The 24,771-nt window shown below is 38.2% G+C and overlaps 2 protein-coding genes and 1 pseudogene across 2 annotated transcripts; 2 read left to right on the top strand and 1 right to left on the bottom strand.

The window, feature by feature from the left end:
* Window positions 1–1,136: 1,136 nt before the first annotated feature.
* LOC131015927 (protein SOSEKI 1-like) lies at window positions 1,137–6,468 on the top strand. The gene is made up of 7 exons (XM_057944442.1): window positions 1,137–1,188; window positions 1,484–1,602; window positions 4,801–4,937; window positions 5,018–5,087; window positions 5,478–5,623; window positions 5,676–6,183; window positions 6,255–6,468. Exons 2-7 carry the CDS (start codon window positions 1,562–1,564, stop codon window positions 6,406–6,408), a joined length of 1,056 nt encoding a protein of 351 aa, XP_057800425.1. The 5' UTR covers window positions 1,137–1,188; window positions 1,484–1,561; the 3' UTR covers window positions 6,409–6,468.
* A 95-nt stretch (window positions 6,469–6,563) lies between these two features.
* LOC131015926 (uncharacterized) lies at window positions 6,564–10,591 on the bottom strand. The gene is made up of 5 exons (XM_057944441.1): window positions 10,143–10,591; window positions 9,173–9,688; window positions 8,174–8,413; window positions 7,994–8,085; window positions 6,564–7,591 (listed from the first exon to the last, which is right to left on the bottom strand). Exons 1-5 carry the CDS (start codon window positions 10,239–10,241, stop codon window positions 6,817–6,819), a joined length of 1,722 nt encoding a protein of 573 aa, XP_057800424.1. The 5' UTR covers window positions 10,242–10,591; the 3' UTR covers window positions 6,564–6,816.
* Window positions 10,592–19,562: 8,971 nt separating this feature from the next.
* Window positions 19,563–20,440, top strand: LOC131018848 (UDP-glucosyltransferase 29-like; annotated as a pseudogene).
* The last annotated feature ends 4,331 nt before the right edge of the window (window positions 20,441–24,771 follow it).

Raw genomic sequence — 24,771 nt, 5'->3', positions numbered from 1 at the left:
TGGGAATTATAATGGCCAACGAACCAGCCACGAAATATAACAATCACAACCAAACATCAACCTAATTAAACAAACCCCTTGTTTTCAGATAGTTATTTAACAACAATTACATACTAGTAAATTAAAATAATGGATCTGCATATCTGCTCTAATAATGGCCGATCACCTTCTCCTATTCCTTAATTCTTTTTTCTGCAGCTGCTAATATGTTATTATCACCCATTCTCAGTCATAGTAACTAATTTTCCAACCAAACCAAACATTGTATTAATCCAAAATTATGGTTATGGTAGATGGCATGTTCACAATCATGCTCGACCCCACAACTACACATATGCTAAACAACAATATCCTTTATCTCATATATAATTTTGTTTTCGAAATATAATAATTATCCATTAAAATTAAAATTTACTAATTAAAAAGACTAAGAGATCTGTTAACGTCTAGTATGCCATAACAAGTATACAATAACATTGGTGACGTGCAATTTATAGTTGATAAAATATTTCCCCTTCAATTAACAAGTTGGAGACTCGGAGTTATTTAAAAGGTGTATGTGTATGAATGAGTGTAATCTCAAAAAAATAACAACTATACAACAACTCTATAGAATTTCATGCCCTATTTAGCAAACTTGGAGTGTCAATTTGCCTTCTCTGTTAATAACATATTGTGTTTAATTCGTCAACACACGTCATACATAAAATTTTCGAAGCATACAATAATTATAGTTTTACAATTTTATATAAATTGTATGCAATAACAATAGTGAAATATGTGACGCAGAAAGATCATATATATAAACCCTTGGAAGATGTTTGAGACCATCACAATATATATGCATGCTTATAATTAATGTCGTTTTTTCCAACATAGGTTGAGATCTCGATCAACTTGGCTTGGTGATATAGACCAATTTAATAAAAAACAAATGTCAGAAAATATAGATATATATATATATATATACTCAACCATATATATTCCTAATTGCTTAATAACATGCATATGGATTTGTTGGCTTCATATAATATAATATACTATATTAATATAAGACAGGTATTTTGTATCATTCACCACTACGGGATGTGTGTGTATATATATAAATTCCCATTGTGGAGTCACAGCTGAAACGGCACGCACGTTTCTGGCCTTTCTCTATATTTCAACATCATTTGAATATCCAAGGTAATACTTTGCATAAATAAATTGATTGTTTTTGCTCATACATATTTCTCTGTCTCTCTATGTGTGCGCTTTTACGTAAGATTCAAAGAAGCTAAATTCTTGTTTTTGTCAAAGAGCGTTTTTTCTGTTTTTCTTTTTTCAAAAACATATATGATTGCTTCTGTTGATTTGGACCCGAAAAGAAAGTCTTTGGCTTTTCGACGGCTTCAAGAAAAGAATCAGCAGCTCTAAGTTTTCTGTATATATATATATATTAGAAAACTATGTTATTTTTAATTAAATTAAGTAATTCCAGGTAATTGAAGTTTATAAATGGTGGAAATATACTGAGTTTGAGTTAATTCTGCTTTTGGTCTGGAAATTTTGCGCGAAGATGGAATATACGGATTTTCACAACGGAAGAATAGTTAAAAGGTATGAAATTTTCCATCTCAATCATATCTTCTTCTTCTTCTTCTTCTACGTCTCAATTATTTTAAACTTACATTTGTTTACATGAATTAATGTTTGATATCTATAGACTATAGTGTCACTCCGGGCCGGTTGGCGCCAGCTTCAGGTCCCCAATGAAAATAAGGCCCCCTTATATATATTGTGTATTTGTTTATTTTGAATATTAACTTAGAGTGATGCAATATGGTAAAGTCTTTTTTTCACTCTTCAAATGGAGATCAATTTCAATTCGAAACATTTTTTTTTCTTTTAAAATAGGGTTAATTGCCGCTAAATTCAAAAGCTTTCTAAAATTTCGCGATTTTCTCACCAACTTCAAAATCGGCGTATAAATACACGAATTGAGAATTCGTTCTTAATGTTCCCAAAATTAAAAAATCCCCAAAATTTGAAGCTGACATGGATGACCGTAGTTACAGCGTGGCATAGTCGGCGGCGTAAGGAAACGACGTCGTTTTTAAAAATCAAAACGACGTCGTTTTGATTTCCAACAACATTAAAAAAAAAGAAAAAAAAATGCAGAATTCTCTCTCTCTCGAACACCACCACCGCCGCCGAGTTCTGGACTTCCAGCCATCGTCGCCGCCGAGTTCTGGACTTCCAGCCACCACCATCGCCGAGATCTGAACTTCCAACCACCAGACCACCACCGCCGCCGAGCTCTGGACTCCCACCGTCTCCCTTACTCATCTCTGCCAGAGTTCTGGACTTCCACCAGACCACCACCACCACCACCGCCCATCTCCGCCTGCTCTCAACTGTCAACAACAACACACACACTCACCTACAACTGCCGCCGGTCCATCTCTCTCTCGCCTTTCACCGCCGCTCTGCAAATCGCCTCACCAAATCGCGGCCTCCCTCCTTCAAATCGTCACCCCAAATCCCTCTGCAAATCGCAGCTCTGGGTGTTTGGGGATGGGGTAGATGGAGGAGTCGAAGGGTGAGAAAATCTGTGTACTGATTTGGGCGGCCTTCTTCTTCTCGCGGTGTTGGTCGGGGTGGCGCCGGGGGTTTGGGAGGTGGTGGACGGGGTGGCGCCGAGGGTTTGGATTTGGGAGGTGGTGGTCGGGGGGGTTGGGGAAGGGGGTGTTTGGGGTTGGGGGTAGGTATTTTCTATTTTTTTTTATAAATTCATTTATTAACATTTTATTAAAATAAGATTAATTAAAAAAATTAAAAAATGACATGTCATATCTATTTGGCATTTAATTGACATGTCACAGATGTTTTCCATGTCAACTCGCCGGATTTTTTAATTTTGGGAACATTAAGAACGAATTCTCAATTCGTGTATTTATACGCCGATTTTGAAGTTGGTGAGAAAATCGCGAAATTTTAGAAAGCTTTTGAATTTAGCGGCAATTAACCCTTTAAAATACATCATTAAATTACATTCGTAAATAGCTGCATAATGGTTAGTGTTTCCAAAATCATTATAATAAGGGGTTTTGGCAAATAAAATCACGAACTATTGCGAGTTTGCAATTTTAACGCGACTTTTGAAGTGTGGCGAATTAAATCACCACCTTTTTAATTTTTGCAATTACGTCCCCCCCAATTTTTTTCGGTCGCCAGAGTGTTGAATTGGAGCTTACGTGGATTAGTAAAGACGACACCGTTTTTGTGAGGCTTACACGACGTTGTTTCGCACAATTTCAATTGAATTTTTCTCCAAATTATAAAGAGATTGTATCCTATGTTTGCTCTATGATTTTCAATATTCATCAATTTTATAGAAAACGTCGTAACATGAATATTATATGGCGAACTAATCCACGTAAACTCCAATTCAACAATTCGGTGATCGAAAAAAATTGAGGGGATGAAATTGCAAAAATTGAAAAGGTGATGATTTAATTTGCCACACTTCAAAAGTCACGTTAAAATTGCGAATTCGAAATAGTTCGTGATTTTATTTGTCAAAACCCCTTATAATAAATAGTATAACATATATCATCAAATCGCTATAACAAATCTCATCAAATCACGAGCTTTCTATCTCTTAATCTATAAAATATTATTAATTTTTTATTTTTAGTTTAATTGATATTTATTGTGGTTTACTAATTATACCTATAATATAAAAGTTGCTTCTGCTGAAGCAAGATTTTTAAACTAAAATTAATTAAGTCTTATTTAAGGATAGATTGAATGGATTAAGTATATATATTATCTATTGAGAATGATCTATTGTTGATGATAAAAAACAAATTTAAAAAGTATTTTTGCAATTGAAAAAGTAAGAAAGATGAAATGAATTTTTATAAATTTTATTTTATATATACTATTTTCCTTCTTCTCAGACCCCCAATTTTCTTGATTCGACCTTGGTGTCACTTTTGCCTATACATATGTGAATTGAACTATGAGATTAAGAGAGTGTTTGACTGAGCTTATATAAGCTATTTATGAGTTTATAAGTTTTTTCAAAGTATTTAGTAAAATAAGTTCCTAAACCACTTCGAGCTTATAAGCTCCCCCCCAAAAAATTAGCTCATCTACTCCAGCTTATTTTTTTTATAATCTTATATGCAACAATTATTTTATAATTATTATTCAACCATGATTTGTTATTTCCATCATATATACCTTTTCAATTAGTTCATTTCTCTTTAATTTTTGTCCTTTAACAACAATTTTCTATCTCTAGCACAACATTCTCTCTCTAGCTTAGAAGTTCAATTATTCAAACACTTTGACGACTTATAAGCTTATGAAAAATTCTTAAAACATTTTATAAGTTATAATTAAGCTCTTTGAAATAAGCTTAGCCTCGAAAATGTATGAACGAAACATTTTGTGTGATTTTGCCTTTCCTTTTTCATATCAAGTTTCTCTCTTAGTTTGAATGGGAAGAGTTCATCGTAAAATCACTTTTTCTGTATGAGCTTATTACTAGAAAATTGTAGCATGTAATTTGTAGCTCGCAAATGGAGCTTTAAGGCCTAGCTAGTCGGATTTCAATATGATTGGAGGTTTACTTTGAATGAGAGATTAGAGTGATATGCATATAGAATTGGTTTTCTTAAAAAATTAAATAATCAACTATGTATAAAATTATTCATGAAACACTTGTAATATTATTGTATATAGTTTGGGTGTGCTTAGTAAATGGTTTTTTGGGTTGAAAAATTAGAAATACATGGTGTTGTACAGGAGAACAATGGAGGCACAAGGTGGTGCAGAAGTGAGGCGACTTCACATCCTATACTTTTTAAGTCGAAAGGGTCGGAACGAACATCCTCATCTCATTCGAATCCATCATCTCTCCAATAATGGTGTTCGATTGAGAGGTATATACCTAAACATACATGTTGCCTCTCTCTAAATAATTAAATGATCACCTTTGTATATTTAAAATTATATGAACTAGACATCAAGAGATGGTTGGGAGAATTGCGAGGAAAAGACATGCCAGAATCATTTGCTTGGTCTTACAAGAGGTATGCTGCTATCACAAATACTCAATTTATTGGAGTTAAATAAAAAGGTTTCATATTATCAACCTTTGCTGATCGCACAACATATCATTTACTCTCTATGTTGCTCTAGTTTTGTGCCAAATAGCATTGTATATGAAAATGTTCCTCAAAAGTGCATGTCCATGTTTATATATATAGTAGTAACATTTTGGTACCCAATATTTGAATAGTATAACAAAATTATCTTAGAGTCGAAATTTTCAAATCCAGCGTGTCCACCGTCAAAAGAAACTATATTTCGTGGACAGATGGAGTATGTAATGTGAATGTTATGATATTTTTGAGAAAAATGCCTCTATACGGATAGAGATTTCTTAATTATTTATATCTCTATTTGTGGTGTGGTTGCAGGACATACAAGACAGGCTATGTATGGCAAGACATACTAGATGATGACCTACTTACTCCAATCTCAGACAATGAATATGTCCTCAAAGGTTCTGAGATTTCCTCCACTAATCACAACATAGGTAAAACAAAACTCTTACTCACTTTTTGTAGGAATTTCTTTATTCTGAGTTGATTTTGGGTATTTGATTGATTTGTCAGCTCACAAGGAGCAGACAAGAGCTCAAGAATCAGCAAACCATAGTGAAAGAGCATCATCCAACATCCATTCATCAGACAGCTTCAATGATGTCTCATCAAAAACACCAAGCTTTGGATCAGAAACATCCTCTTCAACAGATGATTCACTACGAAAACACACACTAGACGAGACGAGTTCAGACAGATTTAACCAGGAGTCCGTGTCGAACGAGAAGAAGAGGAAGACTAACAAGCTTGAGATCATCAACGCCAAGAGTAGTGTCAGTAAAACAGCTGATAAACCACCCCATCACAGAAAGACCCATTCTAGTGGTATGTTCCGGAGTTTCATAAGCTGCGGTGGCGTAGATACAAATGACTCGGTTGTGCTGATGGCAAGCAAGCGGTATAAGCCATTCTTGAAGACGTGCTCGGGCAACTCAGCAGATGGGGTGAGGGACCCTGCACGGGAGAAGGGAGGAAGCAGAGTGCCTCGTGCTGCTTGGCCACTCTATGGACCCAACTGCTCGTACGTTTCCGCCTACTAAAATAAAATGCATGCTTTTGATCATATAGGTTAATAACTGGTTTTGATGGCAGGCAATGTGGGAAGACATTTAAACCAGAGAAACTGCATTCTCATATGAACTCCTGCAAGGGGATGAAAGCCTTGACCAAGGCTTCTTCTGCTACTGAGAATATATCCAGAAAAGAGGACTCGGTTTCTCAATATTTACTTACTCAAAATTGTTAGAACCGCTTCACTACAATGTTCATTCTTCTAGGAATCATTTGTGCTCAACACAACTTTCAAGACTGGCAAAGTTTCCTTTAGCTGCAGCAGTATAATGTAACTACAGTATAATGAGAGAGGAGAGAAAGAGAGAGAGGAGGAGGACTAAAACTTCATAAGAGATTAACATGAGCATCTTTCCTTTAGTGGGAGCAAGAGCAACAATCTATACAATTCTTTCCTCGAAGAGTGTCAATATGCCTACTCTCAAGCTAAGTTAAGATTAGTAACAATTAGCAGATTTGAAGATAAATAATCGAGTCCAGAAAGTAAAACCTGGACAAACAGCAGATCTAAACTAAGCGTAATCCAGTTCAACAATGGATTTAGCTGTAACTCGGTCAGGTCAGCTGTATATTAAGCATTGCACTACTTGTTAGAGACTGCAGAATCAACGTTGTCAAGTAGAAATCGGTACAACTCTTTTTTCAACTTCTCTATCCTCTCATCACCTTTATCTCCTTTAAATGCACCATCCAACCACTGGTTTACTCGTTTAAGTTGCCCAAGAAGGACTGCTACCTGAGACGTTTCGTCCTTCCTTAATCCAAAACCACGATTTAGGGAAACTTCCAAGTAATCCAAGAACCAGGAATGAGAAAATGAGAGCAGATTTTCAGCTAACTTAGCCACATGTTTTAAACCCAATGGCCTAGCTTGGCGTTCAGCATACGTTCCTTTGGTAGTGGAGGCGCGTTTTTTTGAATGAGACATATGAGAAGTCTCATCTTTTACTTTTGATACTGGTTTACTTGAGTTTCGGGGGCTTTGCTTGATTTTGGTAGAACAGTTCTCCGTGGCAGTTTTCTCTAGATTGTTTTCTATCACAACATAATGGCATTTCTCACCATCTGTGATGCCCTTTTCGCCTCCTTTTCTATATAAAGAGAATTTGGAAAGATCAGTCTCAACTGCAGCTTGAACCCATAACGAGGCATTCTTACTCACAGGAGTGAAGCAAATCCCTGATTCGGAACCTTGAGAACTACAATCAGTACCATCATTTGCATCACAAGACCTGATATTTGTAAGGGTTCTAATAACCTCAGAGGCCTTTTTGATGCTCTCATGAACGCTAAAAAATTGTTCTACTAATGGACCACATGTATCTTTCTCCGATAACTCACATAGCTCTGCAAACATGCTACAAAAAATGTGAAGAAATGTCAGCAAACTGAAAAATGCAGAAAATTACATTCAGATGCAAGCTAAAATCCAGTTTTGAGCTACATGATTATTTGAATGCTCAATATCATGTATAATGGCTATGCTAGCAGTCAATACTTAGTGTTCCAAATACAAAAGGGGTTAACTCTTAACACATTAGGTCCTTCCAAATAGTTTCGGAAAAAATGTTAAACCTAACATAAACGAGAGCAAAAATTCTGCCCAAATCCTTTGTATTTTAGCTGCTTATCCTATAAATGAGTTAACGGTTTGATTAGATAGGAAAAAGATGAGACGTACATTTTAGCTGAAATACATGAATTTTTTGTATATATCACAAGCTAGATGCTTAATCAAGGAGACGAAGAGAACTATGTACCTCATGCACCTAATGACACACTCAGACAAAGATGCTTCTTCTAGTGCACGGACTGCAGAGGTGAATGCGAACTTCCTGTAGCTTCCAACTTCCTGAGAACATTCAAAACAGATATTAGCATATACCAAGGAAAGTGATTGAGCCTTCTTGAGTGTGTCTGTGGCAATTGGTGAAATGTACCTTCCCGAGGTCACATATGGTAGAAGGAAGAGCGTCCCACAAGATTCTTAGATCAGACCTTTTTTTGGAATTAAGAACGACCTTATTGAAATCAACGGGAAAGCTAGTATCTTTCGATAATTTAGTACTCTTCACTGGCTTGATCACAAGATTAGGTGGGACAATGACGTTCTTGCTTTTGAGAGGTGAAAAGTCCAACCTCTTTGGTGACTCGTGAGGGAGAGCCTTCTTCGCAATAACCTGCATCTCAACACATGAAAACAAGTGAATATGTATGTATCATTTAGGGAAATGAACAAAATAGAAATGAAGATGAAGTTTTGTCCAACCCCAGTTCTTACCCCCGTCATAGAAGCTTAGTCAAACTATTATCTCGTTTAGACTTGCTAACATACTTGTGTATTAGACTATGTATACAAGTAATTGACGCGAGCTCAAATTTATTGAGTTTGCCATCGAATAAATCGAGCTTGACAATGTATTAATTCAAATACTTGACCGCACGGATATTCAGAGCAAGAAATGACCTGCTTTTAGTGTCTTATTAGTCTTTACTGCTTATATTTACCATTTTCCAGTGGCTGTATCTATTTCTGTGTCAACAATCCTTACTCCAAAACAATCTACTTCAGCCTATCCAACAAACAAAAATTTACACAAAATATCTTAGAAGAAAGAAAAAAAAATGACATCTTAACTAATTTAACTATGGCTCCTCTGCAATCCAGAACTCTCAAATCAGTTAATTCAACTATGAAGGAAACAATAGAATGCAATCTGCCAATGCCATAGTTAGAACCATGGAGTTTAACATCCTTTGATGGACAAGATTCGAGCAACCAGTTTCAGCAATCACCTTACTACGTTCAGACATAGTTTAACCTTAAAACCAAGCATGTTTCACTAAGAACTCAAATAAAATAAAACGACTACACAACTTTCAGTCATTACCAAGAAAACAATCAATATGTGCATTAATATAATGAAAAACAAACTTACAGAATGTGAAGGTGAAGAAGTGTCTTTTGGTTTAGACTTTGATGAACCTTTCCCGCCATTTTTATTCTGAACACCAGAATCCCATCCTCGTCGTGCTGAATCCAAGCTCATTCTTCTACTCTCCATACCTCCTCCAACCTTGCCATTTCCAAAAGAGAGCCTTCTGAGACTTCCCTCTTCGCTCCCTACCACTTTTTTGAATTTCCCCTTGGATTTTGTCCTAGTTTCCACTTTCTTGGCATTCAAGAAATCACTAGAAATCAAATCCTTAGGATCACCCACACAAGGCCGCCTCTTGGTGATCGGTTTGATGCCACGTAGCACCGGGACAGGGGAGCCGTAATCGAGCCAAGTCACGTAGATGAACTGCCCCAGCTGGACCATGTCACTCAGTATCAACTCCACATCTTCATCGGATACTGACACATAGGCCGAATGCACTGAATCTGAAACCCTCAGATAGTAACCCCTGCTCTTCCATGGATCATCTTCTAAAGAGGGTACAATACTAATAACCTATTTTAAATGAAAAGAACATCACTCACACAAGTTGAAGCAACAAACATTTAAGGGCAAAATTGCTGTTAATGACTTCCACATGTAAAACAATGTAGAGGAAAAAAAATAGTCTCCACTCCTAGCATAAATGCCATATTCAACCTAAAAAATCAGAATCATGAGCTAAAGAAGTTTTTTTTCCTAACACCTCACATGCCCAGAAAGAGGAAAAGAGCAAAAGAGAGAGAAGAAAAGCAGACATACACTGCATTCTAAATACAACAGTGGAGAATACCAACAGAAATCCTTCAAGTTTTAAGCATACAGAAATCAACTCTTATTAGAGTTTGTTACTTGGCATTGCTACTAGAGAGACATTAAGGGTCCGAATCTTCTCCCCTTCTTACTTATCAGTTTTTTTATGATTCGAACTAAAATATTATGAAAAGAGAAAAAAAGTTTCAAGACTTGCCTGGAGAAGAGCGGAACGGTGTTCACCGGCGACCCTGAATTCTTTATCACCAACATTCTGCAAGAGTTTTTGAAGTGTGCCGGGACTTAGCGAAACCATTTTCCCTCAAAAACATGACTTGATAAAAATGTGTTCTTGCAAGAAATCCATACAAGTAAAACAGCAAAGGGGAGAGAGAGAGAGAATCTGAATGGTGAAAAGGGCAAAGAGGGGACCAGAACGAATCTCAAAAAGGGACGCATGGTGACACGTGGCGAGTTGGGATGTGGGCTAGGAGTGGGGTGGGGGCGCAGGTGACGAGGTTTGTGATCCGAACTCAGTAAAACAACAAATATATCCCACAGAGCAAGCGAATGCATACAAGATCTTGAAAGCTACATGCCTACTGCTGCTGCTCTAACTCTGAATACTTTCTTAATGGTGATGATGATATCTATTACTTCCCACATTCTGGTTGGTGGGACTTCGTCCAATCAAATACACCTTTAATTTTTGTTTTTTCTTCTGATTTTTCTCTCCCGATTTTTTTGTTTTGGTAGTCAATAAAGTATATTCGTAGACATATTGTAGCCCTGTACAAAATTTAAATCCTGAAATCCAGATTGGTCTGCACAAAAAGGATTAAACTATTACAGGCGCGATTTGACGTCTTCTTTTTAGATTTTTTATGCCCAATTTTAAAATAATTTTATTCATATAAAAAATTTACTCCCTTCATCTCATCCATCTCATTATAAGTGGCTCAAAACTTTTCGATACGATAATTAAGAAATATGTGTATATTGATTAAAATTGATAACATCTACACTTTTTTAAGGATTAAATTTTTCTATTTGTGGAAACATGTCACTTATAGTGAGACGTCACAAAGTGGAATATAGGTCACTTATAGTGGGACGGAGGGAGTAATAATTTTAATACTCTCTTCCTCCCACTAATCATTCAAAAAAATTATTTTGAGTTGTCACATCTATAATATCGCATTCTCAAAATGGAAAAAAATTAGAATCATAACCGATCGGATTCATATGCTTTATTATCTAAGAGCATCTACAGTGGTTGGGGACCACTTATGAGTAAGGAGCCCACAGTCGAATGACTCATTCTCTTACTCTATTTTTTTAGTTTTGATTTTTGTATTGTTTATTTAACTTTAATTGCACAAATTTAAATAACATGATTTACTTCAAATTAAAATTGCATTAATTTTAAAAACCTACAAATTACATAAAACTTAAAAATTTAGAAACGCAACTCCGTCGGACGAAGACGACGAAGTATCATCGAACCATTCGGCCATTTTTTTGGAGGATGAGAAAGAATTGAAGTAGAGAAATAAAGAAAGAGAGAAAGAGAGATTGGGTGAGGTGTGAATGTAGTTGGAGAAATGAGAGATATGTATAGGAAAAAAAATGAAAAAAAAGGGAAAATGGGATAAACAAATAAATAAATGGAAAAATCGACTAAAGAGCCGTTAGATTCGAATTTCAGAATTTTAATTTTTTTTAATTCCAGCGCTTCGAGTCATACTCGAGTAAGCAACACCCCTGCAGTGACTTACTCGTTCTCTACCTTACTCGAGTAAGGGAGAATGAGTATACCACTGTGGATGCTCTAATAAAATAGATTCATATCGTTTAATCAAGCATCGTTTAATCAAGTTTTATTTCTTGATATGTGTACCTAAACGTATGGAGCCATATTTAATAGCACGGAGAAAATATTACTAGTATGCTAGAGACTGTCATTGGATCGAGCATCCATAGCGAGGCTCAACCGAGGGACTAGAGCCCCACCTCGGCGAGCTCTGCCCCGCTGTCAAGTCCGGTGGCTTGATAGAAGGCTCAAAGATTAGACATCAACCCCAAGGCTTTTATATAAGGTGCGTGTGTCACGCGACATATAAAAAAATAGTTTAAAAAAATCCATTATTGCAACTTTAGAATTTTTTAATGTTTTTTAGTTCAAAAATATCATTGAACGGTTAGTTTTCTTTTATTACCTAAATATTAAATTCATTTTTTATATCAAATTCATTTTTTATATCAAATTTATTTAATATTAATTTATTTAATTCATTTTTTATATCAAATTCATTCTAGGGTTAAGTACCAAATTCCCTCTATCGATGGCGTCCCTATCGCGTACATGACCCTATAGTCATGATAAACGCTGTTTAATGGTAAAATCGTACCAATTTTTCTCCGTCACTAAACGGACGTTAACATCGTCAATTTTTTTTAATTGATATGAAAATCGAACGTTCCTACGGGATCAAATACCCCATGCGTCGTCGGGCCTCCTCTCCCTTCTCTGTTCGATGCAGGGCGCACGGCCAGAACCGTCGCCGCCTCTGTTCCAGCGGAAGTCGCTGGTTCTCGCCGCCTTCGGCGCAGCGAGGCCGGCGTCTCTCGTTCCCCCTCACTTATTCTCTTTTTCCCTTTCCCCAAATAAAAATACATCTAGGATTTTTTATTTTAAAATTTCGATTTTGTCTTCTTCACACCTTGACGGTTGATGGATATGATAAAGGTCAAGGTTTTGGGCTTAGAAAGGGCTGGGGTGGTGGCCATGGAGGTGGCGACGGGTTTGGCGGCGGCTCTGGTGGTGGGGATGGGTTTGGCTGCAGAAGATTTGGTAATAGCGGTGGTGGTAGAAGTGGGTATGATTTTGGGGGAGGTAGTGGCGGAGGGTGGGGTAGTGGTGGTGGTGGAGGCACTAGCATGTGCCAAGGTGGTGTTGTATATGGTTCAGGCGGCGGATACGGAGGCGGCGACGGTTCTGGCCGTGCACTGTGCATCAAACAGGGAAGGGGGAGGAGGCCCGGCGGCTTAGGGGGGTATTTGGTCCCGTAGAAATGTTTGATTTTCATATTAATTAAAAAAATAAAAATAAAAATTGACGGTGTTAATGTCCGTTAAGTGGCGAGGGGAAATTGATTGGATTTTGCCACGTTAAGGTAGTAAACAACGCTTGTCCTGACTATAGGGTCCTGTACGCGATAGGGACGCCATTGATAGGGGAGAATTTGGTACTTAACCCTTCATTCTATTATCTTCTCCTACTCCATATTTCTTAAAAATATGTCTTATTCTTCCAACCTTTCTACTCACGATGCTTCAGAGGTTGATGCCTACAAATAAAATTTTCAAATGCTGACTGTGTTGACCAAGCTATTCAGCATAGACTGATCTGAGGCACAACCGCCAACTCACCAGACGTTCAGACACTCAGACGCAACCAAACTAATAAGTTTTAAAATTCTTGTTTTTCTTTGCTTTATCTAGTTATGTTTATTGTATCAACATGTTTATGAATTCAAAATCTACATGTTTTGATATTTGACATTGCCTATGATATCTTAGAGAGTCTGAGTCTGTTATTAATGTACACTATTGCTCTGAAATTGTATATTTGCCTAAAACTATGAACATGATTTATCTTTTTGATATGATGCAATGTTCAGACCTAGGTTTTTTTTTTTTTTTCCTATTGTGTCAGTGGTTTTGACATCATAAAAAATGGGAAAATTATTGGTAAAATAATATTTTGACCAAGATTTGAAAACCTCTAAAACTGATGATGATATGCCAAATCTTTATCAAAATATATTGCAACTCAAATGTTAGGGAGCGTGTTTCTTATGTTTGTAGGATATCAGCAGTTTGGTTAATGAGCCGATGGATTAGTCGGACAGTGTACAAGTTCAACTAAAGAACAAATGAGTTCTTTTATTAAATGACGATTATATTAAAAAGAAAAAACCTAAAACAACCCTTGAAAGCACAAAAGAGCATATTAAGGGCCGAGCCTCATTAAAACCTTGCTAATGAAAACCCAGTGGGAAAACCCTTAGCAAGGAAAAAGAGTACCCGTCTAAAGAACTCAAAGCAGAAGAAAAGAAAAGCAACAAAGAGTGGATTAACTTTAGGAACTCCGGCCTTACCATCGCCCCTAAGTTAATCCAGACACCTTTTCCGCTAAAAAGATCCCAAACGAAAAAGCAACAAAAACTGAAAAAGCCAAAGAAAGACCGGAACGCAGGAAGAAACTGGGCTAAAGAACCCCTCGCCAATTCCACAATGACAGTCCAATTGGTGGTAACAAAATCCCCGACCAATGAACAGCAAATCCATCGTCGGGCAGCCAACGAAGATCGACCACAACAGCCCCACGCATGAGCGCACCCGCCGCCTGCAAAAGAGCTATAGTTCGCTCCAAACACCACCACCTCCCTGGAGATCTTTCGCCAAAATGCAGTCTTATTCCCAAGCCTATGCCCATCGCAAAACCCAAAGCAACTACAGCAGAGCAGCAAACAATTCTAGCCAAACCAAAAAAACAAATCCCCATGCAAAGTGCTCACAAACTGTTTGCTAAAAAGCCCCAACGAAAGAGCCAACTGCTCCAACCAAAACTCAGCCACAAAAAACATGCGGTAGAGAAAATACCCCAACCAAAGCTCCCACCCAACACCATCGCGCAATCAACCATGGCTGTTAGAGAACCATTCTAACGTACGAGGGAGTTGACATGTCCAAACGGGCAGCATGCTTAATCTCAGCAATGTTGTGAGGCCACCACCCCACAACACGATCATGATTCGCCATAATGTCTGCCACTTTATTTCCTTCACAGTAGATATGAGTCACATGCAACCTAAACGACTCCAACAAACCCAAAATATTCTGCCACAACGCGAAAAAACGCCAAGGAACATTTTTGGAACGCGCTTGAAGAAGAGCCACAACGTAAGAATAATCTAACTCTACCCAAAGATGATTCCAGCCCCTCGCGTGAGTAATTCTAATGGCAGAAATGGCTGCCATCAACTCCGCTTCAAACGCATAACCCACCCCATGCTTGAAATCAAAGCATCCTCTCACCCAACCCCAATTATCACGAAAGACACCGCCCGAAACAATGGCGCCAGGTGCCCCCAGAGCAGACCCGTCCATGTTTACTTTTATCCACGGCGCCACAAGAGGCCACCAACTCACCGAAATAAGCTTCGGAGAGGGAGCAGCTCTGCCTTTGACACCGATATTGCGCAACACCATGTAATCAGACCAAACATTATGCACACTACCCAAGTGTTTGAAATTCAATTCCATCTCGAGAAAAGAAACTTTCACAACATGAAGAACATGTTTATAGAAAAAGTGTTTGTTATCAAAGATACAGCTATTTCTTTGCACCCAAATCGCCCAAATCAAAGCGATGATACCCGCTTTCCAAAACTTATTAATCTGCGAGCTCAACTTTTGGTTCCAGGCGACCACCATGAAGCTTTGAATGTCCAGCTCCTACAGACCTTGAGAAAAGTCGAACCATTTAAAAAAAACCAGCCCAAGTTTGTTTAACCATCGCGCAATTCCAAAAAATGTGCTATGTCGTCTCTGCATCCCTTTTACAGATCGGACACCAATTAGGTGTAATAAGACCATGTCGAATAAGACGGTCGTAAGTTGGCATTCGGTCGTGAAGAAGGTGCCAACACACCAAGGACCTCCTCACCGGGATGAACGGCTCCCAAATCCACGAACCCCAAGAGATAAATGAGTTCTTTAAGTATTAGGACATCAGCTGATGATATCCAACTTAAAGGCTTGGCCCAATCCAAATGTATCACATAAGTCCTTAAGTCCAAAGAAGAAAAATGAAAGTCAACCTACGAGGCGTGACAAAGTAATGAAGAAATTTAATGCTACAAATTTGGCATTAAATGAGTATCTTGCTTTTTCGGAAGAAAGTACATCCTAGGACAAGAATTTTGCATAAATGTCTACGTCGTTAGCATACAGATGCACAAAGTCTTGAGATAGTCTTACGTTGTATCAAATGGAAAGATTTTTCGAAGCCAACAACCGAGGATTAGAAGATGTTCTCACGGAAATATTCAAACTCTCGTCTATGAATACCTCGAGGCATTCAACGAAGTGATTATCGAAAACCCTGCCAATTTAAATCTACAAGTGATCAAGCCTTCAAGCTTTCATCCACAAGATCACAACGTATTTTCGAATAATAGAGTCTACAGTGTAAACAAACTCTATGGAATTACAAGCTCAATTTTTTCAGAATCAAGAGTATATACATTTGCATAGTTCTAGGCATCATATTGTGTATCTTAGGGTTAGAATTGAGCATACTTCATACTCATTGTTCTGATTGTAACAGTGTATTCGCTAGTTGGAAAAACCCCACTTGTACTTAGTCACACCTTCAGCTTGAGACCGTTGTTAAAGTAGAAGTAGGTCGTTCAGAGAATAAGTCGCAGGTAGTAAGACGAACTAAAATCTAAGAATCAGATAGTAAGCAGCAGTGCATAAGGCCGACTGAAATATGATAGGTATCCAATGGTTACGATCCGAGTAAGTTACAATGGGTTACTTCTGTAGTACAAAGTGAAGTATCGATTGGTTAAAGACACGGCTGATAGAATTACTTGCAGCTTTGGAACAAAGAATTCAAGTATAGTGAATTCACGTGTCACAAAGGGAAGTGGATATATGAATTAGCGGAACCACTACAAATTAACTGCGTACTTACATTATGTATTTACTTTTAGTATTGCATGTTTATCTATCTTCTTATCTTATCTGCGTACTGACAATTCATACATTACATCAACATAGAAAATTGCTTTAAGCTCTTGATCTTATATTGAATACTAACTAAACTGAAAAACTAACATGGAAAGATTTTGTAAAGCAAGTAATCAATCACCACATTCTGCACAAGTCAGTAATCTGTTAACCTGATCAGCTTTCGAGCAGTCAGTACGATCGCTAATTGTACTTATAGTTAAAACATGATTATCTGGATATCAGTTTGTTTAACATAGGTTAAACTCATCTGCATCAAACCAGTTGACTCATTATCAGTTGAACCCTATTCAAAATACAATTAATACTTTGAAGATCAAACGAAAAGTTTATAATTGGTATATCCCCCCATACACCAATAAGCATTATCTCGGGGCCAACAACGACAGTACGCACAATCTCGGGCTTGCAATGCTTGAACAATTTATGTCGATGCATCGTCTGCATATTCAGTGTTAAATATCTGAGGAGGTCGACTAACACTAACTGCCAAAAATTGCTAGCTATGCACGATGTGAAGCACGGTTTTTCTGGAATGTTAGGAAGTCTCAATTGCACGCACTGGACTTTGAAGAATTGTCCAACGACATGGCAAGGACCTTACACCCGGGGTGATCACGGTGAGCCAACAATTATCCTCGAGGCGGTTGCCTCCCAGTATCTGTGGATCTGACATGCTTACTTTGGAGTCAAACAATAACAACAATGTGCTCAATCAATCGATATTATTTAATGATGTTGCGGGAAAGGCTCCATTGGTACAATTCGATGTCAACGGGTCTCACTATAGTATGGGGTACTACTTAATCGATAACTCTACCTAGATTGATCAACGTTCGCAGAGAGTCGTCCATTCCCGACTGATGAGAAGAAGAAGAAGAAGAAAAAAAAGGTTTAAAGTGATGCAAGAAGCTGCAAAGAAAGACATAGAATGAGCTCTTGGCGTTCTTCAATCATGCTGGGCTATTATCAAAGGTCCTGCTCAGCTCTAACATAAAGAGCAACTCAACGATCTCATATTTGTGTGCATTATTTTGCACAACATGCTAATCGAGGATGAAGGGGAATATGTTACGGAATGGGAAGAGGAAAGGAACAACGAGGAGTCGAGCAGAACTCATTAAGCCACAGAAGCAGTTCTGCCCAAATTTCGAGCATATTTTGCTCGAGATACAAGCATCCGCGATAAATGGGTCCACTTGAGACTCATCGAGTTTATCGCATCTGATTTTTGATATCCAGTTCCAGTCAATCTTCTAATTGAATACATGAGAATTGATAACCCAATTTCTGTTTACAAGGTAATGTTAAGTCAAAAATATTTATCGAATATAAATTATAATAGAAGAATAGCTATTCATAATATCAAGTACTGAGTTATATGCCAAACAAATTTAGCAGGACTCTATCACCACCCCTGAATCGTGTTCTCGTGCAAAGGGGCGTTGCATATGGAAATTCCTGAAAAAATTACTCTTCTAGGTGTGTTCTCTTTGATGGATAAATTTATCATGAGAAAATGAAGGATATTAAAAATTTATTCCTTTAAATGCCTCCTTTATTTTCTCTCATTTTCTATAAAAGAAAAGTTCACCATTTTTCACTCTTTTTTTTTCACTTCAAGGAGGGATAATATAATCACACTAAAAATGGAGTGATAATATTGTCCATCCTTGAAGTGAAAAGAAGGAATGAAAAATGGTGAACTTTTATTTTCTAGAAAATGAGGGAAAAGAAAGGAGGCATTTAAATGCACAAATTTTTGTTATCTCTTATTTTTCCATAATAAATTTAGAGAGCGCTTTTGAAGTAGTAATTTTGAAGAAGTAAACACTATATTTGACCACTAATTTAAAAACACAAAATCTGGTCATTTATTATGTGTAAAGACTGTTTTGCCTTAAATTAGAGCGGACCGGATTCGGGTTGAATTCGGGTTTGCGTGCGGGTTAGACACATATGGCACTAATAGTGAACTACCCAAATCATTAAAAAAAATCATTGTTCTAATTAAAGAGTTTAGGTCTTCCTAGTCAAAAGTGTACATAAATTACCATATTCATCGTGACAATGTTACGTGAACAAAGAGAACAAAAAATCAACAAATGATCCCCTGGTTACTCTCCTACCTTAATTCGAATCTCCTATACATTTTAATGTAATACTCCATTTTTTATTATATTCGTAACTAATTAACATATATTAATATATTTTTTTGAAACGATTAACATACACTTATTTATTTAAAATTTATATAACAAAATATACACTTTAATATTATATAATTTTAAATCTTTTTAATTATCATATGTCATTTATTTATATATACAATACATAGATAATGTCAAATAAATTAATAATAAAAGATTTTAAACGTCCAAACGTACATCATGATTTTACATATTTACATGTAACACAAATTATGTCAATTTCAAAGTACTTTAAAGTTTTTTATGTTAAAAAAAATTATGTCAGTTTCAAAGTATTTTATATAAAAAATTTCCAACAAAGAAGAAGTATTTTATATATTTCAGATCATAATATATAGTGTCTTGTACCCGAAGAGTATGCTTAGTTTGTTTACCTCGAATTTTAACAAAAATTAAAGGGTTAAGGTGCAGATCCACCCCTGAAGTAGACACCCCTAGAGCGTTGACCCACCCCCCCATTCTCGACTTTGGTGCAAAAACCACCCCCATAGTCCAGAATTAGGGTGCAATGGTCCAGACGGCTATTTGACGCCGTTTACTTAAAAAAAAATTGGTTTATTTTGTAGTGGAATGGGTCCCAAGTTGTACCAACATTCATCTGATCCGATCACTACCCCTTCCCAGCGATATACTTCTGGGAGAAAGAAGCAATCGGTGTTCAACCGCTTGGTCAACTCCGCCGGCACCGACACCGCCGATCACATTAGGGCTAAGGATTCCATCCGACGATTGCAGAGATTGTATTAATCAATACGTTTCAAAATATCGAAGGCAAGTACGTAGATCTTTTGTTGGAATTGACGCGGAAGAAATTCGTGCCGGTGGGCCCTCTAGTCCAGGAGATAGGGCAAACTGCGGAGAAGAAAGAGAATGAAAAGATGATCATGGAGTGGCTCGATCGGAGAGATCGACTCTCGACGGTGTTCGCCTCCTTTGGAAACGAGTATTTCTTTTCGGAGAGCGAGGTTGATGAGATAGCTCACGGGCTGGAGATGAGTGGGGTTAGCTTCTTATGGGTGGTTAGGTATCCGGCGGGGGAGAAACTGCCAGAGAAGTTTCTGGAGAGGGTTGGGGAGAGGGGGATGGTGGTGGAGGAGTGGGCGCCGCAACGGTGGATACTGTCGTGGGCGAGCACAGGGGGGTTCATGAGCCATTGCGGGTGGAGCTTGGTGATGGAAAGAGCATATTGCGGCATGCCGATTATAGCGGCGCCGATGCATTTGGACTAGCCGCTGAAGGCGAGGATGGTGAAGGAGGTGGGGATTGGGGAGGAGGTGGTGAGATGGGAGAGAGAGGAGGTGGCGAGGGTGGTCAAGAAGGTGGTGGTGGAGAGGAGTGGGAAGGGGGTGCGGCGGAGATGGCCGAGAGGATGAGGGAGAAAGGGGAGGCGGAGATGGATGGGGTGGTGGAGGAGGTTATGGCCGAGGAAAACACACAAAGAATGTTGGTACAACTTGGGACCCACTCCACTACAAAATAAACAAAAAAAAAATGTGTTGTGTGAAGAGATGATTCCACTTTTTCGAGTAAAATAGAAAGGGTTAATGGCCTGTAAAACCACGAACTTTGAACGAATTTTGGTTTTAACCTCTAACAAAAGATTCTGTCTGTAAACTTTGAAATCTTTCTGATTTTGACTACGGGATAAATTTTCGGCGGCTTATGTGACATTATAATCAATTTCCTTTAGTCATTTCCCCCAAAATCTTTTAATTAAATGCCCTAATTCTCAAAATCTATTTCCTTTAGTCATTTCCACTAAAATCTCCCCAGAGTTGGAGGAAACATTCAAGTAAGAAATCATCAACTATTCGGTGGAATCCTCGGGCAATTGCTTAGGTCATTAGTAAGAATCATTTCGGTCATTTCCTCTAATTGCTTTCTTATCTTTCATCCTATTATTATAATAGCTCTATTTATTTCTAAATTATTTTGTTATTCGGTGGATTTAATAACATCATCCTATTGCTTCCTGCCTGTCTTTAAGTTAAATGACGTCGTTTTGTATTTTTAAAAGAACCACGCCGTTTTTGTGTCATTGTCGATTAAGCCATGCTGGATTTTAGGCTGCCAACTCAGCCTATTTTTGGCCGGAAATTTATCCTGTAGTCAAAATCAGAAATATTTCAAAGTTCGTAGTTTTACAGGCATAATCTTTTGTTAGAGGTTAAAACCAAAATTTGCTCAAAGTTCGTGGTTTTACAGGCCATTAACCCAAATAGAAAATAATGGTGAGCCATAGTAATGAAGTGACAAAAAAGCAAAGTAAGCACACTGCTATGAAACAAAAAGAGTATATGATTACATGACACATTTTAACGCAAACTTGTAATTCCTTATAATGACATAACTCATTGGAAAGAAAACTAAATATTACACTCTTTGTACCATTATTTATATTTCACTTTTCATGTTTGGTTGTCCCATTATTATTATCTTATTATATAAAAGACAATATTTACAAAAGGTGTGATTCTTACTGTTAGGTCCCAGAAGGTCTAGAATAGGTGTATGAAGGGGGGGGGAAAGAATACACCTATAGGCTATTTTTCATAACACACAGAACAACCTTTTGAAGTTAACTGATACTGACAGTTAACGAAAACTCAGTTAAACAAAGGTTGAAGACTGATACTGAAATTACTTCAGTAAAGATATCAGTTAGTGTTGGGAATCTTGTGGAATATCCTAATCCTTATTTTGATGATACCAAAATCCATAGGTCTTAATTGTAATAGACTAGAACGGTTTTTTGAACTCAAGTGTTAGAGTTCGTTTCTAGTTTAGTTTGCGGTTCTGAAGACTGAAGACTGAAGGACGAAGGAGTGAAGGAGTGAAGACTGAAGACTGAAGTTACCAACTGAAGTATCAGTTGAAGAATCAGTTTGGAACTGATTACTTAATGCGTGCCACGTGGACTCAGCGGACTGATACTAAAGTCAAGTATCAGTTAAACATTCTTCCTCGGACTGATCTTCCAACGTTCAAAGGAAGCCACGTACTACAAAAGTACAGCCGCATTAAATGCAGAGATCTCAGGATATCTTTTATCTCTGCAGAGGTCATTCCTGATTGGTGGCTACTTTATCAGAGACGTCGCATCTCCTGCTCTCAACATAGCCGTTCCCACCAAACAAGGAACCTCGAAGATTGAAGCCTCAGCCCAAATTCGAAATGCTCTCCAACGGAAAAAATCTTGAAGACGTTCTACGCCAACGGATCTATTCAAGATCTCTCCTATAAATAGCGTTCGAGGATCACTTCAATCTTCACCGATTCAACAACACAAGCTGAAGCTCTGCCAAAATTGCTACTCAGCCTAAAGCTCAATCTCCCCACAGCTTGAATCGAAGAAGAGAATTCCAAAGCCAAAATCAGTCACTGCTGATTACATATATTCTCTTAGACCTTAGGCAAACACCTGTTTATCCGGAAGCCAAGGTTAAACTTGCTTTAAAGAACTTGTTCTTTGAAGTAGAGTTGGCATTCGTTCAAACCTCCTTTCCTTCCAAGAATTGAGTGTTTGAGTGATTCGGAGCCTGACTCTGAGAAGTCTTAGCGCGCGTTGTGCTAAGCAAGAGAAGTCTAGGTGCGTGTTGTGCCAAGCAGAGAAGTCTTGACACGAGTTGTGTCAAGCAGAGAAGTCTTGACACGAGTTGTTTCAAGCAGAGAAGTCTTAGTGCGTGTTGTACTAAGCAGAGAAGTCTTAGCACGGGGTGTGTTAAGCAGAGAAGTCTTAGCACGGGGTGTGTTAAGCAAAGAAATCCGACACGTGTGAAGTGTGGGTCCTGAAGAAGGGTTTTCTTCAGTGTTGGTTTGCAGTGCACCGGGTAAGCACTTGCGGAGTGGATTGTTGGTCTGATCAACCGACCGTGGATGTAGGAAAGTGTTTTCCGAACCACGTAAAAGACTTTGTGTTATTTACAGCTTTCAGTTTTACATTCTTAACTGTGTTATTTCAATTGATAAATTGAATATTGTATTAATGCAAAGTGAAGCCTAAGACCAACAACGTGCTCAACCGAGGCTATTACGAAACTAAGTTTAATTTCCCTTGCGTATGATATTAGTCTGACTGATCTATCTTCTGATAGTCAGCTAGAGTGCTATCATCTCTGTTTTAGCAAACCCGACTGAAGCATATACGTGCATCAGTTAAGTTCCAGCAACTTAACTGATAACTCTTTACTGAAGAGCTTTCAGTATCAGTCGACTCCCCTGTTTGGTCAAAACTGTTTTCAGTCAACAGGAGTCTAGGTTTGTGTGTAAAGTTTCGTTTTGATTTCCATCTTTGAGATCCCTCATCTTGAGGAAATAAAAATAGCCCATAGGTGTATTCCCCCCATACACCTATTCGAGACCGTCCGGACCTAACAATTGGTATCAGAGCAGGTTGTTCGCAAGAACACTCTGTTTCTGATTAGGTTCTAATTGAACTAGATCCTTTGATCAAGGTCTCGAAAAAGTTTTATCTTTCAAAATTGTGCTTGCTACTTGCTCTATCTGTTGTTATCTGATCTCTCCTTTTTGATGGAGACTAACTACAGCAGATTATCCTCTCTACCTATGTTTAGTATTGAAAAATACGACATATGGAAGTTTCGGCTTGAAAGCTTCCTCATTGCTCAACATTGCCGAATGTGGGAAGTCATCACCAACGGACCAATCATCATCACCGAAACCGTCAAAAGGATACCGGTTGATCCACATCAGGATCCTTACGATGAGGTCCACCCCAAGCAGAAGGCTGACTTCACCACAGAAGAAAGGAAGCAAGATGAGTTAGACAACCTCGCCAAAAGCATCATCTCCGGCACTGTTCCTGACAAGCATGTCATGAAGATCATCAAGTACGGAACAGCAAAGGAGATGCGGGACACTCTTGAAAGAATGTGCGTAGGTTCCGAGGAAATCAAGGAGAATAAGCTATCCATAGCTTGCCAGAAGTTCGACTCTTTCCTCATGCTCAAGAATGAATCTGTCGACGAGATGGAACTTAGATTCAACCAAATTCTGAATGAAGTTCAATCCATCTCGAAGGACAAGTATACACAACGAGAAATCAACTTGAAGATTCTTCGAGCACTGCCACGAGGAGAATGGCAGATCTACTCAGTCGCTCATCAGAATAAGCCAGGATTCAGTCAGCTCCCGAGAAACAAGCTTTTCTCTGACCTGTTGGCGAATGAGTTCGACATCCAGAGAAATCTTGGAATCAAGAAGGCTGGAGGATCAGACGAAGATGGTCCATCAACCTCAAGAGGAGCAGCACTGAAAGCTTCAGTGAGAGAAGATAAGAAGCAAATCAAGGAGCCAGCGGAACTCAACCCTGAGGACTTCTTCAGTCAATATGCTTTGTTGACTGAAAGATTCAACAAGATGGAGTCCAAATTCCGCAAGTACAAAAGGTTCCACAAGCAGCACAACAAGGGACAAGAAAGAGAAAGCAACTCCAGACATTCCACTGATCGAAGCGGAGAAAGGAAGTCAGCCGCTTACGACCTCAAAAATATGGAATGCTTTGGATGTGGAAAGAAAGGGCACTTTCGAAGTGAATGCCCTGAACTGACTCAATCTAAGCGCAAAGAGTTGAAAGCCAAGAAGGATCGCAGCTATACAAAGAAGAAAGCGATGGTTGCTGACGATGTTGATTCTTCCGAAGACACATCAGAATCATCCGACTTCAATTCTTCAAGCTCAGAGGATGAGAGCCAAGCCCTGATGGCCAATGGATCTGAAAGCGTGGCTGACAACAGCTACGACAATGGAATGAATGGCTCAGAGGTAATCTCTCATTCAAAAACTCCTTAT

The sequence above is a fragment of the Salvia miltiorrhiza genome, chromosome 3, assembly GCF_028751815.1.
Source record: "Salvia miltiorrhiza cultivar Shanhuang (shh) chromosome 3, IMPLAD_Smil_shh, whole genome shotgun sequence".
Lineage (NCBI taxonomy): Eukaryota > Viridiplantae > Streptophyta > Magnoliopsida > Lamiales > Lamiaceae > Salvia > Salvia miltiorrhiza.
The sequence above is the reverse complement of the archived record's forward strand: the minus strand, read 5'-3'. Positions and strand labels throughout refer to the sequence as shown.

Bases quoted from the DNA above. Each gene is read 5' to 3' on its own strand.
- LOC131015926 (XM_057944441.1), bottom strand. From the start codon at position 10,241: ATGGTTTCGCTAAGTCCCGGCACACTTCAAAAACTCTTGCAGAATGTT. The intron at 8,414-9,172 runs GTAAGTTTGTTT...GTTGAGATGCAG, and splicing joins CTTCTTCACCTTCACATTCT to GTTATTGCGAAGAAGGCTCT. The intron at 7,592-7,993 runs GTACATAGTTCT...CATTTTTTGTAG, and splicing joins TGTGTCATTAGGTGCATGAG to CATGTTTGCAGAGCTATGTG.
- LOC131015927 (XM_057944442.1), top strand. From the start codon at position 1,562: ATGGAATATACGGATTTTCACAACGGAAGAATAGTTAAAAG. The intron at 1,603-4,800 runs GTATGAAATTTT...GGTGTTGTACAG, and splicing joins AACGGAAGAATAGTTAAAAG to GAGAACAATGGAGGCACAAG. The intron at 4,938-5,017 runs GTATATACCTAA...TATATGAACTAG, and splicing joins TAATGGTGTTCGATTGAGAG to ACATCAAGAGATGGTTGGGA.